The 16,449-nt window shown below is 44.5% G+C and overlaps 1 protein-coding gene across 1 annotated transcript in view; it reads right to left on the bottom strand.

Annotated features, from left to right (window-relative positions):
* Positions 1-16,449, bottom strand: part of LOC120055210 (ephrin type-B receptor 1-B-like) — a 229,249-nt gene that overhangs the window by 37,391 nt on the left and 175,409 nt on the right. The window contains exons 8-11 of the mRNA XM_039003131.1: positions 8,743-8,905; positions 3,118-3,226; positions 2,903-2,955; positions 795-811 (exon numbers count right to left, since the gene is read on the bottom strand). Of these exons, the coding sequence (XP_038859059.1) occupies positions 795-811; positions 2,903-2,955; positions 3,118-3,226; positions 8,743-8,905 (342 nt within the window). The remainder of the gene's footprint in view (positions 1-794; positions 812-2,902; positions 2,956-3,117; positions 3,227-8,742; positions 8,906-16,449) is intronic.

The raw sequence follows: 16,449 nt of genomic DNA, 5'->3' as shown, positions 1-16,449 counted from the left end.
ACTGGGCTACTTTCACTTTTACTTGAGTCATTTTGTATTACGGTATCTTAACTGTTACTCAAGTTTTTCTTTTCATTTCTACAATTGTAAAGCGACTTTGGTTCCTTGAAAAGCGGTACATGCAGTAAGTCCCGTGAAGGCGGCTCTGTGTTTCCCCGAAGCGGGCAAAGAAGGTGTTTAGCTTGTCCGGGAGCGAGGCATTGGTGTGGCACCGATTTATAATCTGTGATTGTCTGGAGTCCCTGCCACATACATCTCATGTCTGATCCGTTGAATTGCGACTCCACTTTGTCCCTGTATTGTTGTTTTGCCTCTTTGATTGCCTTACGGAGGGCATAGCTGGTCTGTTCGTACACGTCCATGTTTCCAGTCACCTTGCCATGGTTAAATGCGGTGGTTCGTGCTTTCAGTTGTGCGCGAATGCAACCATTTATCCACGGTTTTTGGTTTGTATAAGTTCTAATCATCAGAGTGGGAAAAACATCCTCTATGCACTTCCTGATGAACTCAGTCACTGAGTCAGTGTATACGTCAATACTATTCTCAGAGGCAGCCCAGAACAATTCCCAGTACTCGTGATCAAAATAATCTTGAAGATTCTGATTGGTCAGACCAACATTGAACAGTCCTTACCACAGGTACTTCCTATTTAAGTTTCTGGCTATAGGAGGGGAGGAGCAAAATGGAGGCGTGATCTGATTTGCCAAAGGAAAATCAAGCCTAACAGTGCATCAAAATCACAAATAGATTTGGCTTGAATGTTGGTGCTTACACACTGGTGCCTCCATTTGAACTGTGATGATATGTATTTCTGTAAACAAAACTGTCCTCAGACATCCCCTTGCTATTTTGCTGATCAAATTATTAGATTGGTTTCTTTTACCTCTAAGCAAGTTGGACAAAGTCCCTGGTAACCAAGCAGAAGACGAGCAGACCAAACAATGTTTTTGATCCCAGGGACATATAAGATGATTAGAGTGACTCCAAACATTGCAACATAAGAGAGGGAAACGCGTCATAACACACACTAAGATGAAAAATTCCAGGAAATATCACCTCCTGCAGTAGACATCCAATTTTAAGATTCAGAGAGAAATAAATAAGATCCCACACACTGCACTTGCACAGTATCAGTATTTTGTGCCAACATTTTGGCCTCACAGCCTTCGTCATAGCTTCTATGTTTCTTCAAACTGTTATTTAACATTTCCTATGCACCTGCAAAGCAATCCCTAAATGTGTGTGTGCATTTCACTTTTATGAATGAGAAAAAAAATGAAGTAAACTTAGTTATGAAAACCCAGCCAAAGTTTCCAGTTTAAGGTCAAGGTTAACTATAGATTTGTCTGATATCTGCCTCTTTCTACATATATTCTACACTACAAAAATGGAAGAATAATGGAACTATTGAAAGTAAAGGACAATTAGACGTGTTGACTTGAGACCATCTATTCTGTGGCTCTTGTGGGGATCAAGGCTTGGTTCTCAATGGAACAGGATCGGCTCATTCTGACAAAGTCCTAATTGCTTTGAACCAATAGGATACTCAGATTTAATAGACAATTAAGTGAATCCAAACACACTCAAATGAGAGGATTTACTCAGGCGCCGGGGGAAGAGAAACAGCTCACCATCCCATAATGGGTTTCTTGGCAACCTGCACTGACTGTACTATTAAAAGAGTCTATCTGCACAGCGTCCAAATCTTTTCACACCACATGTGCAGAATCTATTCAATTTATGATCAGCAGCATATAATTTTATGTCTTGTTTAAACGGCAAACAGTTTATATATTTTATCTTCACCTGTGCTGTGGCACCATCTTTTTATGGGTGGCTGAGAGAAATAATAGATACAAATGTAAACATTCTCTGCCTCTCTGATCTGAGTGTCCATCAAACAGAATGACTGTTAATCCTGAGAGAGAGAGAGAGAGAGAGAGAGAGAGAGAGAGAGAGAGAGAGAGAGAGAGAGAGAGAGAGAGAGAGAGAGAGAGAGAGAGAGAGAGAGAGAGAGAGAGAGAGAGAGAGGGATCTTGACATTGACATCATGTTTTTACTGTTGCTCCCTTGATAAACAACAAAGCCATGTAAACCATTCTGCTCCATAAGAGAGAGATAGAGGGAGAGAGAGGGAGAGGGAGAGAGGGAGTGGGAGAGAGCGAGAGAGGGAGGAGTAACTGAACAGGGCAACAAGACTCGTGGGAAATTCACCCTTAATTAGGCCGGATTCAGAATCCATGGTAACAGATTGATCTGTGAAAGGTCAGGGCCATGTAGGCACTCGATTGGCAGCAAGTTATCCAATATTGATCATTTTAGCTGTAAAACGGTGAAACTTGTACATACATTAGACGCTATTCCCTGACCACTGCCCTGGTCCAGAACCCACTGTATGTAGGAGACGTGTGTGTGTGTGTGTGTGTGTGTGTGTGTGTGTGTGTGTGTGTGTGTGTGTGTGTGTGTGTGTGTGTGTGTGTGTGTGTGTGTGTGTGTGTGTGTGTGTGTGTGTGTGTGTGTGTGTGTGTGTGGAGAGAAAGAAAGAAAGAGAGAGAGAGCATGATACAAATTCATAATGAGTACATTTACAAGGTGTATCTCATCCTAAAGCACTGTGTTAGGATATCTCAACTCATCCGGCACCATTGTATAGCATCTATGTACTGGAGAGGAATAGGGAGGCTGTGAAGCTGTGTCTTAAAGAAGCTGTGTCTTAAATAGATAATCTGTCAAAATAGCCAGGATGTTATATAAGGGCCAGACTGGGATGATGGGAGTCAGATGTTGTGTGGTGCCTCTGGTGTAGTCACTGGTAGGAGAATGTGTGAGTGGGAGGGTCCGTGGGGGTGTGTGTTCTGTGTGTGGGATGGGATGAGAGCTTTATGCTTACCTCTGCCTGTACTGTAGTGCTGCAGTTTGTCACTGTATATAGTCTCCTTCATGTATGATCTCTTCCTGCAACAAAGAATCGGCAAAAGACGGTTATGTAACCATATTTGACAATATTAAGGAACTGCATTAAACGTTTGTAATATTAACATTTAATTCCGGGGGGGCATAACCGTTGATCATATTCCTGGTAACACCAGGTATGAGCAGTGACTAAGTGGTGGTTACCTGCTGCAGACGATGGAGATGGCCACCAATGATACAAGGAAGACCACTCCTGCAGCCGCTGAGCCTGCAATCAAAGGCAGCTGCTCCCTCAGCTCCGATTTATACTCATCTGCAACAACAGAGAGAGAGAGAGAGGAGAGAGAGAGAGAGGAGAGAGAGAGAGAGAGAGAGAGAGAGAGAGAGAGAGAGAGAGAGAGAAAGAGAGAGAGAGAGAGAGAGAGAGAGAGAGAGAGAGAGAGAGAGAGAGAGAGAGAGAGAGAGAGAGAGAAATGGAGAGAAATGGAGAGAAATGGAGAGAAATGGAGAGAAATAGAGAGAGTTGAAGGCAAGGTAAAAGAGGAGGTCAGAGAAGAGGTGTGAAAAGTGAAGTGGTGAGAGGAGAAGAGAGGAAAGGATGGGAGAGAAGAGAAATAGGAGTATTGGAACAGTTAAATGGTATTGGGACAGTGTCAAAAGTGTCTCTACTGTGAAACACATAGACATGTGGGCTAGTATCTGTGCAGACAGACAGTCCCTCAGTGACACATTGCTTCCTGACACAGCTAATCCCCTTACACACTCAATAGGAGTCAGAAGAACGCCTGCTAATCTCAACACAAATGCTTTATCACGTGTCAGAGGGAGAGTTAAGAAAGTAAACAGAAACACCATACCTTCATATGTATAGATCGGATTAAAAGGATGTGTTGCTGTTCTGTCATTTCCAACAGAATCACACATTCTCCAGTATGTATCTATATTCATGTATATAACCATTCATATTGTGTTTTGAATGAACCGCACCCTTTTTCATATTCTGTGGTTTTCATATGGGTTATAATTGTTTATACCATTTTGTGGAAGCTTTCAAAATAGCTCCTAGTGATAACAAATATTTTAGACTTATTTTGGTGCAACATTTGCATAAAAGCTTAATTTTGTTAACTTTTTATTGGGTTCAGAGTTTTATAGTCTCATGACCAGACAACTTTTCTAAGACTGATGACTCAACTGTTTTGGGGGGGAACGGATGCTGCTGCAACCCCAAGACTTCGGCAGGCGCTGCTGCTAGAGATCCCTTAATGAGCTACACCACACTGAGCATGCAGGGGCTCTCTGTTGGCTGCTTTCCTCCACTACACCATGCAGCTGTGCCACCTGCAAAGACTCACTATGGCTAACACCTCAAATGTACAATTTCCCCGAACAAATGGAATTAGTCAGAGCCATATATTTATTTTCTACAGTGCCTTCATAATTTATTCACACCCCTTGACTTTTCCACATTTCGTTGTGTTACAGCCTGAATTTAAAATGGATTCAATTTAGATTTTGGCACTGATCTACACTCAATTCCCCATAATGTCAAAGTGGAATTATGTTTTTAGAAATGTTTACAAATTAATCAAAATGAAAAGCTGAATTGTCTTGAGTCAATAAGTAGTCAATCCCTTTGTTATGGCAAGCCTAAATAAGTTCATGAGTAAAAATGTGCTTAACTGTCACGCCCTGGCCTTAGTATTCTTTGTTTTCTTTATGTTTTTTAGTTAGGTCAGGGTGTGACATGGGGAATGTATGTGTTTTGTAGTGTCTAGGGGTGTTGTATGTGTATGGGGCAGAGAAGAGTGTAGTTGTCTAGTTATGTCTATGGCTGCCTAGATTGGTTCTCAATCTAGGCATGTTGTACGTTTGTAGCTTGGGTTTGCACTTACGTCTTTAGCTTCACGATTCGTTTGTTGTTTTGTTTCGTTTTGTAATTGTGTTCGTTACGTGTTTTTTCCTTCTCTAAAATAAAAGAGATGTATTTTGCACACGCTGCGCCTTGGTCCACTCTCTCTCACCCAGAGACGATCGTGACAGAACTACCCACCAACCATGGATCAAGCAGCGTGTGAGGAACCAACAACAAAGGAAAGAAACCCAGGACTCGTGGACATGGGAGGATATATTGGACGGAAAGGGACCCTGGGCTCAACCAGGAGAATATCGCCGCCCCAAAGCTGAGCTGGAGGCAGCGAAAGCAGAGAGTCGGCGATATGAGGAGGCAGCACGGAAACAAGGCTGGAAGCCCGTAAGTCAAACCCAAAAATGTATTGGGGGGGGGGGCTCTCGGGTAGTTTAGTTGGGTCAGTCGGGAGACGTGAGCCAACTCCTCCTGCTTATCGTAAGGAGCCGGTGAGGGCGGATTTGGAGGTGAGTGACGCAGAGACAGTAAAGGAGTTAATGGAGAAATTGGAGGAGAGAGTTATGAGGGATGTACTGGTTTGGTGCATGAGGCACGGCATCCGTCCGAATGAACGTGTTGGTGAGTTAATGTCACCGGGAACAGCTCTTCATACTCGTCCTGAGGTGCGTGCTAGCCGTCTGGTTAAGACAGTGCCTACAGCACGCACAAAGCCTCCTGTGCGTCTCCAGAGTCCTGTGCGTCCTGTTACTGCTCCTCGCAATAGCCCTGTGGTGCGTGTCCCCAGCCCAGTACCACCAGTGCTGACACCACGCACTAAGCCTCCTGTGCCTCTCCAGAGCCCTGTTCCTTCTCCACGCACTCTCCCTATGGTGCGTGTCTCCAGCCCAGTGCCTCCAGTTCCGGCACCACGCACCAAGCCTCATGTGCGTCTCCAGAGCCCTGTACGCACTGTTCCTTCTCCCCGTACTCGCCCTGATGTGCGTGCCCTCAGCCCGGTACCACCAGTTCCGGTACCACGCACCAGGCCTATAGTACGCCTTGAGAGTCCAGTGTGCCCTGTTGTTGTTCCCCGCACTAGCCTGAAGGTGCGTGTCTTTAGCCCGGTACCTCCAGTTCCGGTACCACGCACCAGGCCTACAGTGCGTCTCAGCCGGCCAGAGTCTGCCGTCTGCCCAGCGGCGCCTGAACTGCCCGTCTGCCCAGCGGCGCCTGAACTGCCCGTCTGCCCAGCGGCGCCTGAACTGCCCGTCTGCCCAACGGCGCCTGAACTGCCCGTCTGCCCAACGCCATCTGAACTGTCCGTCTGCCAAGCGCCGCATGAACTGCCCGTCTGTACTGAGCCTTCAAAGCCGCCCGTCTGCCATGAGCCTGCAAAGCCGCCCGTCTGCCATGAGCCTTCAGAGCCGTCCGCCAGACAGGAGCCGCTAGAGCATTCCGCCAGACAGGAGCCGCTAGAGCCTTCCGCCAGACAGGAGCAGCCAGAGCTTTCCGCCAGACAGGATCAGCCAGAGCTTTCCGCCAGACAGGATCAGCCAGAGCCTTCCGCCAGACAGGATCAGCCAGAGCCTTCCGCCAGACAGGATCAGCCAGAGCTTTCCGCCAGACAGGATCAGCCAGAGCATTCCGCCAGCCATGACCAGCCAGAGCCGTCAGCGAGCCATGACCAGCCAGAGCCGTCAGCGAGCCATGACCAGCCAGAGCCGTCAGCGAGCCATGACCAGCCAGAGCCGTCAGCGAGCCATGACCAGCCAGAGCCGTCATCCAGCCATGACCAGCCAGAGCCGTCATCCAGCCATGACCAGCCAGAGCCGTCATCCAGCCATGACCAGCCAGAGCCGTCATCCAGCCAGAGCCGTCATCCAGCCATGACCAGCCAGAGCCGTCATCCAGCCATGACCAGCCAGAGGCGTCATCCAGCATTGAGCCGTCAGCCAGCCAGGATCCGCCAGAGCCAGCCAGCCAGGATCCGCCAGAGCCAGCCAGCCAGGATCCGCCAGAGCCAGCCAGCCAGGATCCGCCAGAGCCAGCCAGCCAGGATCCGCCAGAGCCAGCCAGCCAGGATCCGCCAGAGCCAGCCAGCCAGGATCCGCCCCTCAGTCCGGTGCTGCCCCTTAGTCCGGTGCTGCCCCTTAGTCCGGTGGGGTTAATTTGGAGGGTGGCCATTTGGAGGAGGCTACCAAAGCGGGTATTGACAATGGTGGAGTGGGGGCCACGTCCCGCACCCGAGCCGCCGCCATGATGGGGCCCACCCCGGACCCTCCCCTTTCTATTTCAGGTTGTGCGGTCGGAGTCCGCACCTTTGGGGGGGGGGTACTGTCACGCCCTGGCCTTAGTATTCTTTGTTTTCTTTATGTTTTTTAGTTAGGTTAGGGTGTGACATAGGGAATATATGTGTTTTGTAGTGTCTAGGGGTGTTGTATGTGTATGGGGCAGAGAAGAGTGTAGTTGTCTAGTTATGTCTATGGCTGCCTAGATTGGTTCTCAATCAGAGACAGCTGTCATTCATTGTCTCTGATTGGGAGCCATATTTAAGGCAGCCATAGGCAGTAGGCTTTTGTGGGTAGTTGTCTATGTTGTACGTTTGTAGCTTGGGTTTGCACTTACATCTTTAGCTTCACGATTCGTTTGTTGTTTTGTTTCGTTTTGTAATTGTGTTCGTTACGTGTTTTTTCCTTCTCTAAAATAAAAGAGATGTATTTTGCACACGCTGCGCCTTGGTCCACTCTCTCTCACGAAGACGATCGTGACATTAACAAGTCAGATAGTATCGACTATACAAAAGCAGACATTGAATATCCCTTTGAGCATGGTGAATTTATTCAACTTTGGATGGTGTATCAATACACCCAGTCACTACAAAGATACAGGAGTCCTTTCTAACTCAGTTGACAGAGAGGAAGGAATCTGCTCAAGGATTTCACCATGAGGCCAAAAGTGATTTTAAACCAGTTACAGAGTTTAATGGCTGTGATAGGATAAAACAACAACATTGTAGTTACTCCACAATACTAACCTAAATGACAGAGTGAAAAGAAGGCCTGTACAAAAAATATATATATTCCAAAACATGCATCCTGTTTGCAATAAGTAAAACTGCAAAATATGTGGCAAAGAAATTCACTTTTTTGTCCTGAACACAATGCATTATGTTTGGAGCAAATCCAACAAAACACATAACTGAGAACCACTTTTCATATTTTCAAGAATGGTGGTGGCTGCATCATGTTATGGGTATGCTTGTCATCAGCAAGAACTAGGGAGTTTTTGGGGGATAAAAAGAAAAGTTCTAGAGCTAAGCACAGGCAAAATCCTAGAGGAAAATCCTAGAGGTAAACCTGGTTCAGTCTGCTTTCTAACAGACACTGGGAGACAAATTCACATTTCAGCAGGACAATAAGCTAATACTCAAATCTACACTGGAGTTACTTACCAAGATGACATTAAATGTTCCTGAGTGGCCTACAGTTTTACAGTTTTGACTTAAATCGGCTTGAAAATACTTAAATGGCTGTCTAGCAAAGATCAACAACCAACTTGACACCTTTTTTTAAATGATGATGAAATATTATTCCACTTTGACATTACAAAGTATTTTGTGTAGATCGTTGACAAAAAAATTACAATTAAATCCATTTTAATCCCACTTTATAACACAACTATATGTGGAAAAAGTCAAGTGGTGTGAATAATTTCTGAAGGCACTGCGGATACATGGCTCTAGAAGGAACTACTTTAATCCAGACATTGACTTTGGAATATGTATATTAAAAATAAATCCTAATATCAAGGGAATAACTGTTTAATAAAAACAATTCACCACCTGCTCTGCGTCGACACACAAATGTATTGCAGTAATGATAGTTAATGTTTGAAGTTATTACTATATCCAATCTCCCACACCCAGTCCACAGACACAAAGACCCGCATGGCGGTCACACACACATGCACACGGAGCATACCATCTGTCAGGGTTTGGAAGCACTGCTTGCTGCTGTATTTGCCGAAGCCTGCCACCGTCCTGGCACGGACCTGTACCACGTACATGATGCTTGGCTTCAGGCCCTCCACACGGGCAGTGTTGGTCTGGCTCCGCACCATGGTTGAATTCAACTCAGTGTGGTCCTGTAACAATCAGGGAGAGATCGAGAAAGAGAGCTAGAGAATATTACATCTGTTCATCACACTGGGCCTGCAGCCTTTAGGCAGTGGAGTAACAACTCGGGTCAACCCCTAATCCTAATACACACTACATACTGCCCTGTGGGCTTAGATAACAAAATGGCCCTTATTCCTCTTTATGTTTGTGTATGAGATTATACTGGATGGTGGATATCCACATTGGCCTCCACTGTTGTAATCTTTATACAGCCATAGAGGGGAATTAGGCTTTTCACATACATACACTATAGAACTTTATAACTCTTTTAATTTGGTCACATAAAACCAGAAATAGGGACATCGAGCAATGAGTGAGGTGTTGAGAAAAAAAAGAGTTCCAAACAACATCCCCATATTAGATCTTTCATCATGTGCAGCATATCGGTAGCTGATCCTGGTTTTAGAATCCATGCATAGACGTATTCATCATCAATCATCAACCAGAGTTGCCACACAAATCTCTCAATTCAGATCGTTGGCTCATCCCAACACACCTTTTCACTGGCATTGTGTGTACTTAGAGAGCTCATGGCATTTGCTTTTCTTTCTCTGTTTGCTTTAATCCCTCTCTGTCTGTCTCTCTTTCCAGACTCTTTCCTCTGTGGAGGGATGAGAGCAAACAGGAGCAGGAGGTGGAAAAACACTGAGACATGTCCAGGTTCGCATCAGACCAGAGTCAAGGGATACAGGGAGAAAATATATTGTGTGAGAGGTGGATTGTATGATCATCTTTTTACTGAACACATGAGTGTATGTACATGTTCAGCATGTGTTTAGTAAGTGTTTAGTGAGAATGTGTGACTTGGTATGTGGCAGGTTAGGTCTGCTGGTTTGTATAAAGACTGGACACATTTTTAGTATCTGGACCATACAAACTGTAAGTATCCTCCATGGTGGTAATTTATAAAAGGAAAAGTGTGTGCAGACACACAAAAACAGCCAACCCACAGAGACAGAGAGAGACAGAGGAAGGAAGGTAACACTCCTCAGCTAATGGAGGCTCTGACCTTCCTCTATCAGAAGAAAAACACTGAGCAGAAATTAGATGCAACTTCACCCCTGAAATATAGCTGCTTCCTCGCTCAGCGCATGCACTGCCTAAATGACAAGGTCCAGTGCAGAATTAGATATGGGGGACTTTGTATAATGCCTGGAATTCCTTAAATGCCCAAGGCCACTTATCTCTCTTCCCCAGAAATACCCAGTGAACCGCCCTTTACAACCACTCCCAATTCCATCCCTCTGAAGCCCCAACCCATCCTCCCCTGGCCTTATCCCCGCCTGGCCTTCTTAAAGATTTGTGAGGGGTGGAGTCTCCCAGAGCTGCGGAGGGGGACTGTGAACTTAACTCTCAACAGCCTAGCAGTGTTCAGCCTGGCAATGTTCAGCCTGGCAATGTTCAGCCTGGCAGTGTTCCGTGGCACTTCAGTCAAAGCTGACGGATGAAATATGCCTCGTTGGCCCTTGCCATTTCAATTTCAATAGCAGAATCCACCTTGCCATCACGCCAATATTCTCAGTGCTTATCATCACACCAGCTTTGACGCTCAGCAAGAAGGCCAAGATGAAATCCACTACCTCAGCAAAGGCTAGCAAATGGAATTCTCCTCACACATGCGGAGAATGCGGGATGGGGTTTGTACTCGGACCGAGTAGAGCATTACATAATAGGATATTGTGACAGGGAGTGCTGACATTATCAGTGTGCTGTCCCATCGGGAACCCACCTCTTCTTCATTGTCTGCACAGAGCAGGAGGAAGAAAAAGACCTTCGGTAGAATAGAGATTTTATATCTGCTTTCATTGGCCAATTGGTGCAATCCAGGCCCGATCCCAAATCTAAACCAACCCCATGGCTCCAGACATTCCCTGGAGAGTGCAGCTGAGTGACTGGCATTAAACACAGAAATACTGGATGGGGGGGGGTGGTGAAACTAGGAAGACAGTGGCAGGACAGGAAACAGCGTGTTACACTGGCCCTCCATACATAATTATCAATTTCAACAAGCATGAACCCTATTCGAGGGCTGTGTTTTTTTTGTATGAAAGATATGTAGTAATCCGCAAAGCATCATACACTGCGGTGGGACTCTGATGACTTCATGATTTCAAAAATAACTTTCAATCATCTTTACTTTTAGCTCTGACACATTTTCCTGTTGCCCAGACAGAGGTGATAAAGCCATCATATTAGGCAGACCAGGTAGATAAAACAAGTATGGAAATAGAACAAAGCGTTCAGACTCATATTCCTGCAATTTGATCCAGAATTCTCTCCATTCTTTTCCGTGGGGGAGTGTAACCTGGTCCTGGGGTAATAGTAGGATGTATTATTCTCCTTCCGTTGTGTGTGTGGGGCCATCTTTTCTGACTCTCCACCCTGAGGACTCTGGTTCTCCTCATCTCTTCTTTGAAATAGAGCTGCGGTCCAGGTAAATATCCCTATCCCTATCTCCACGATATTACTATTGTCTCTCTGAGGAAATTCGTTTGTTCAACACTATGTTGTGTCTATGGAACCACTGTGGGAGTCCTGAAATGAAACACGGTACAGAACCACCTCAAACAAACCTGTGACTTCCACTGTGATGAAAAAGGTATGTCTTTATATTGAAATATGTGACTCGTTTCAGGAAACTAGGTGTATGTTGTGCATAGCTAAACTCAGCAAAAAAAGAAACGGCACTTTCAGGACCCTATCTTCCAAGGATAATTAATAAAAATCCAAATAACCCCACAGATCTTCATTGTACAGGGTTTAAACACTGTTTCCCATGCTTGTTCAATGAACCCTAAACAATAAATGAACATGCACCTGTGGAACGGTCATTAAGAAACTAACAGCTTACAGACGGTAGGCAATTAAGGTCACAGTTGTGAAAACTTAGGACACTAAAGTGCCTTTCTACTGACTCTGAAAAACACCAAAAGAAAGATGCCCAGGTCCCTGCTCATCTGCGTGAACGTGCCTTAGGCATGCTACAAGGAGGCATGAGGACTACAGATGTGGCCAGGGCAATAAATTGCAATGTCCGTACTGTGAGATGCCTAAGACAGCACTACAGGGAGACAGGATGGACAATTGATTGTCCTCGCAGTGGCAGACCACGTGTAACAACACCTGCACAGGATCGGTACATCCGAACATCACACCTGCAGGACAGGTACAGGATGGCAACAACAACTGCACGAGTTAAACCAGGATCGCACAATCCCTCCATCAGTGCTCAGATTGTACGCAATAGGCTGAGAGAGGCTGGACTGAGAGCTTGTAGGCATGTTGTAAGGCAGGTCCTCACCAGACATCACCGGCAACATCGCCGCCTATGGGCACAAACCCACTGTCGCTGGACCAGACAGGACTGGCAAAAAGTGCTCTTCACTGAGGAGTCGCGGTTTTGTCACACCAGGGGTGACGGTCGGATTCGCATTTATCGTCGAAGGAATGAGCGTTACACCGAGGCCTGTACTCTGGAGCAGGATTGACTTGGAGGTGAAGGGTCCGTCATGGTCTGGGGCGGTGTGTCACAGCATCATCGGACTGAGCTTGTTGTCATTGCAGGCAATCTCAACACTGTGCATTACAGGGAAGACATCCTCCTCCCTCATGAGGAACCCTTCCTGCAGGCTCATCCTGACATGACCATCCAGCATGCCACCAGCCATACTGCTCGTTCTATGCGTAATTTCCTGCAAGACAGGAATGTCAGTGTTCTGCCATGGCCAGCGAAGAGCCCGGATCTCAATCCCATTGAGCACGTCTGGGACCTGTTGGATCTGAGGGTGAGGGCCATTCCCCCCAGAAATGTACAGGAACTTGCAGGTGCCTTGGTGGAAGAGTGGGGTAACATCTCACAGCAATAACTGGCAAATCTGGTGCAGTCCATGAGGAGGAGATGCACTGCAGTACTTAATGCAGCTGGTAGCCACACCAGATACTGACTGTTACTTTCCCCCCATTTGTTCAGGGACACATTATTCAATTTCTGTTAGTCACATGTCTGTGGAACTTGTTCAGTTAACTTCTTGAGCCTATGGGGGCGCCATTTCGACTTTGTAAAAATGAGTTCCCAAATTAAACTGACTCGTACTCAATTCTTGCTCGTACAATATGCATATTATTATTACTATTGGATAGAAAACACTCTCTAGTTTCTAAAACCGTTTGAATTATTTCTCTGAGTGAAACAGAACTCATTCTGCAGCACATTTCCTGTCAGGGAGTGAGATTTCAGAAATCGAGGTCCCTGTTCTGAGGTCAGTTTATAAGTCCCCATGTAAGCCATCGGGCTACATGCACTGCATACGTCTTCCTCTAGATGTCAGTAAGCGGGGAGAATTTGAATGGAGTGGATTGCGCAATCTGGGACCCTATATAAGACCGTGGAACGGAAGTACCGTCCTTTTCAACGGTGCGCCTGGCGCAAGAAGACATCACAATGGCGTCCTGCAAACGCTTTCGTTTTAGTAGTTCTATATCTCCGGTCATGTTTTTATTCGTTATAGGTGTTAAAGACATCATAAGGTAGTTAATTTAAACCGACTTATAGCAGTTTATAGCAGTTTATTGCGATTTTCTGGGATTTCTTTGTCATGCGCTTTCACGAGTTGGACACGTCTCCAGTGGGTGGCTATCGTTAGCTGCTATTTCGACAGGAGAAGAGGACATCTTTCAACCCAAAGACGATTGTTCTGGAGAAAGGACACCTTGCCCAAGATTCTGATGGAAGCTCAGCTAATAGTAAGCAGTCTTTATGCTGTTAATTCGTACTTATGTTGACAAATGTCAAATAATAATTCCGCCATGAATTATGGTGCGGTCTCGCTTTGGCGCACGCTGTATTGCGCAGTAACGTTAATTTTAAAAATCTAACACAGCGATTGCATTAAGAACTAATTTATCTTTCATTTGCTGTCCAACTTGTATTTTTTAGTCAAGTTTATGAATAGTTTTCGATTAGAATAGGTGCCTCTCCAAGATGGCGCCGGACAGATTGCTTGAATTTTTGGCCACTAATCACATTGTATAACCACGATTTGTGCCGCTAAATATGCACATTTTCGAACAAACTCTATATGCATTGTGTAATATGATGTTATAGGACTGTCATCTGAAGAATTCTGAGAAGGTTAGTGAAAAAATTAATATATTTTGGTGGTTTATACGTTATCGCTATTTTTGCCTTGAATCAATGCTGTTGTGATGTTTGCTATTGTGGTAAGCTAATATAACGCTATATTGTGTTTTCGCTGTAAAACACTTAGAAAATCTGAAATATTGGCTGGATTCACAAGATCTGTGTCTTTCATCTGCTGTACGCTGTGTATTTTTAAGAAATGTTTTATGATGAGTAATTAGGTAATACACGATGGTCTCTGTAGTTATTCTAGTCGCTTTGGTGAGAGTTGTGATGGTGGCTGCAATGGTAAACTATGATTTATACCTGAAATATGCACATTTTTCTAACAAAACATATGCTATACAATAAATATGTTATCAGACTGTCATCTGATGAAGTTGTTTCTTGGTTAGTGGCTATTTATATCTTTTTGGTCGAATTTGTGATAGCTACTGATGGAGTAAAAAAATGGTGGAGTAAGAAAGTGGTGTCTTTTGCTAACGTGGTTAGCTAATAGACATACATATTGTGTCTTCCCTGTAAAACATTTAAAAAATCAGAAATGATGGCTGGATTCACAAGATGTGTATCTTTCATTTGGTGTCTTGGACTTGTGATTTCATGAACATTTTATTATATGATATCCCTGTGGCTTTAGGCTAGGCTATGCTAGTCAGCTTTTTTGATGGGGGGGATCCCCGATCCGGGTTTGGGAGGTGTTAGAGGTTAATGTCTCAGTTGTTGAATCTTGTTATGTTCATACAAATATTTACACGTTAAGTTTGCTGAAAATAAACGCAGTTGACAGTGAGAGGATGTTTCTATTTTTGCTGAGTTTACTTCACAAGGGAGCCATTTGAACGTAAACTTTATTTTTTTATCAAAATGTGTTTTTGGCAGAGATGCCTTCTGGGACATGTGATCTTTCATGTCTCTTTATAACAATCTTGTATGTCATTTGTAAATACAAATAAAATTGTTAAACTACGAGCCTAGCTGGTTTAGCCATGGAAAAAGGCCGCTTTCCACTAGCCATGATTTGACATGCCGAGAGATGAGTTCTGCCATGTAGAGTATGATAGCTAAGGAGATGGAGAAAATTCTTGTGTTTGATTGCAAATATGCAGACGGAGTCGACAAGAGAACACAGAAGGCTCCGAATTACATCTTCAAACTAAAAGCAACCATGGCATATGTGACAGAGAGGGAGAAACGTCCATCCATGTATACGGGTAAGAGAGTCTAGCTAGCAACATTTTCAGATATTACATGTTTCTAGTTTGTCAGAAAGTGTACTGTTAGCTAGCTAGCTAATGCTAGCTAGCTAACATTGAACCTGGTTGGTTAGCTACCTGCAGGTTCATGCAGGGTAGTAACATTATGAGTTAGGATTATGGTTCATTGTTTAGCTAGCTAGCTACATGTCTAAACAAAAGACAAGTAACTATTGTCTTTTGCAAGTAACTATTTCAATAGAATGTTTATGATGTCTCTGCGACAACTGTTGATAGAAGTAGTTGGTAAATTCACAGCCTTTGGTCTTGAAATCTTTGGTTGTTTAGTACATGTGAATCCTTAAAGAGATGGTTGGCGCTCAAGCTTAAAAAAGTGTGAACGATGCTGAATGGGTGTAGACAAAGAAGAGCTCTCCAGTAGGTACCAAAAAATTCAAGGGCCATTTTCTCAAAAGTGAGGTTACAAATGTATCAACTTTCAAAGCAGAATTACTTTCGCATTGTTCCTGCTGATTGTCCGCAGGCCTACAAAAAGGTTTCCCATCCCAGTTGCCCATCCCTGGCTTAGGGGATGGAGGCAGACACACAAATATAGACATAGACTGATGAAAACAACCCCGTCCATTAAAAGTAAAAATGCTAAAATTGCTAGTTGTCTTTGACATACAGAACACTCAATATCTTTAATGCAACTTAGCCTGTTTAAATAGGCCAGCTAGCCTCCATCTTCTCGTGCTCTCAGAACTGGACATATGAAGTGCTCATTAATAACAACCTTTCACTGATTGAACAGGAAAACAACTAAGTCATCAGAGGACAGAGAGGGTTTTGACCAAACTCTCTGAAAGAGCACATTTGACAGCATTATGTTGGATAATATACAATATTACAGTAAATGCAGGCTTCATGAGTGTACAGTGCTGTCAACACAGCCTTTTCAATAGAAACCACAAGTGACATTGTGTCCATGAACTCCATAGGTATGACCATACTATATCAGAGAGGAAAAGACGAGAGCCAGAGAAGGATACGGACAGAAGACTGTAGAGGTGCAGCAGGCAGAGAGACAATGAAAAGGAAATGGAAACAACAATGAAAAAACAGTGTAAAACAGAGTGAGAGAAAGAGGAAGTAGGGAGATATAGAGGAAGCT

This window comes from Salvelinus namaycush, chromosome 10 (genome assembly GCF_016432855.1).
Source record: "Salvelinus namaycush isolate Seneca chromosome 10, SaNama_1.0, whole genome shotgun sequence".
In the NCBI taxonomy this organism is placed as follows: Eukaryota; Metazoa; Chordata; class Actinopteri; order Salmoniformes; family Salmonidae; genus Salvelinus; species Salvelinus namaycush.
Note: the sequence above shows the minus strand (reverse complement) of the source record. Positions and strands in the feature narration are given on the sequence as shown.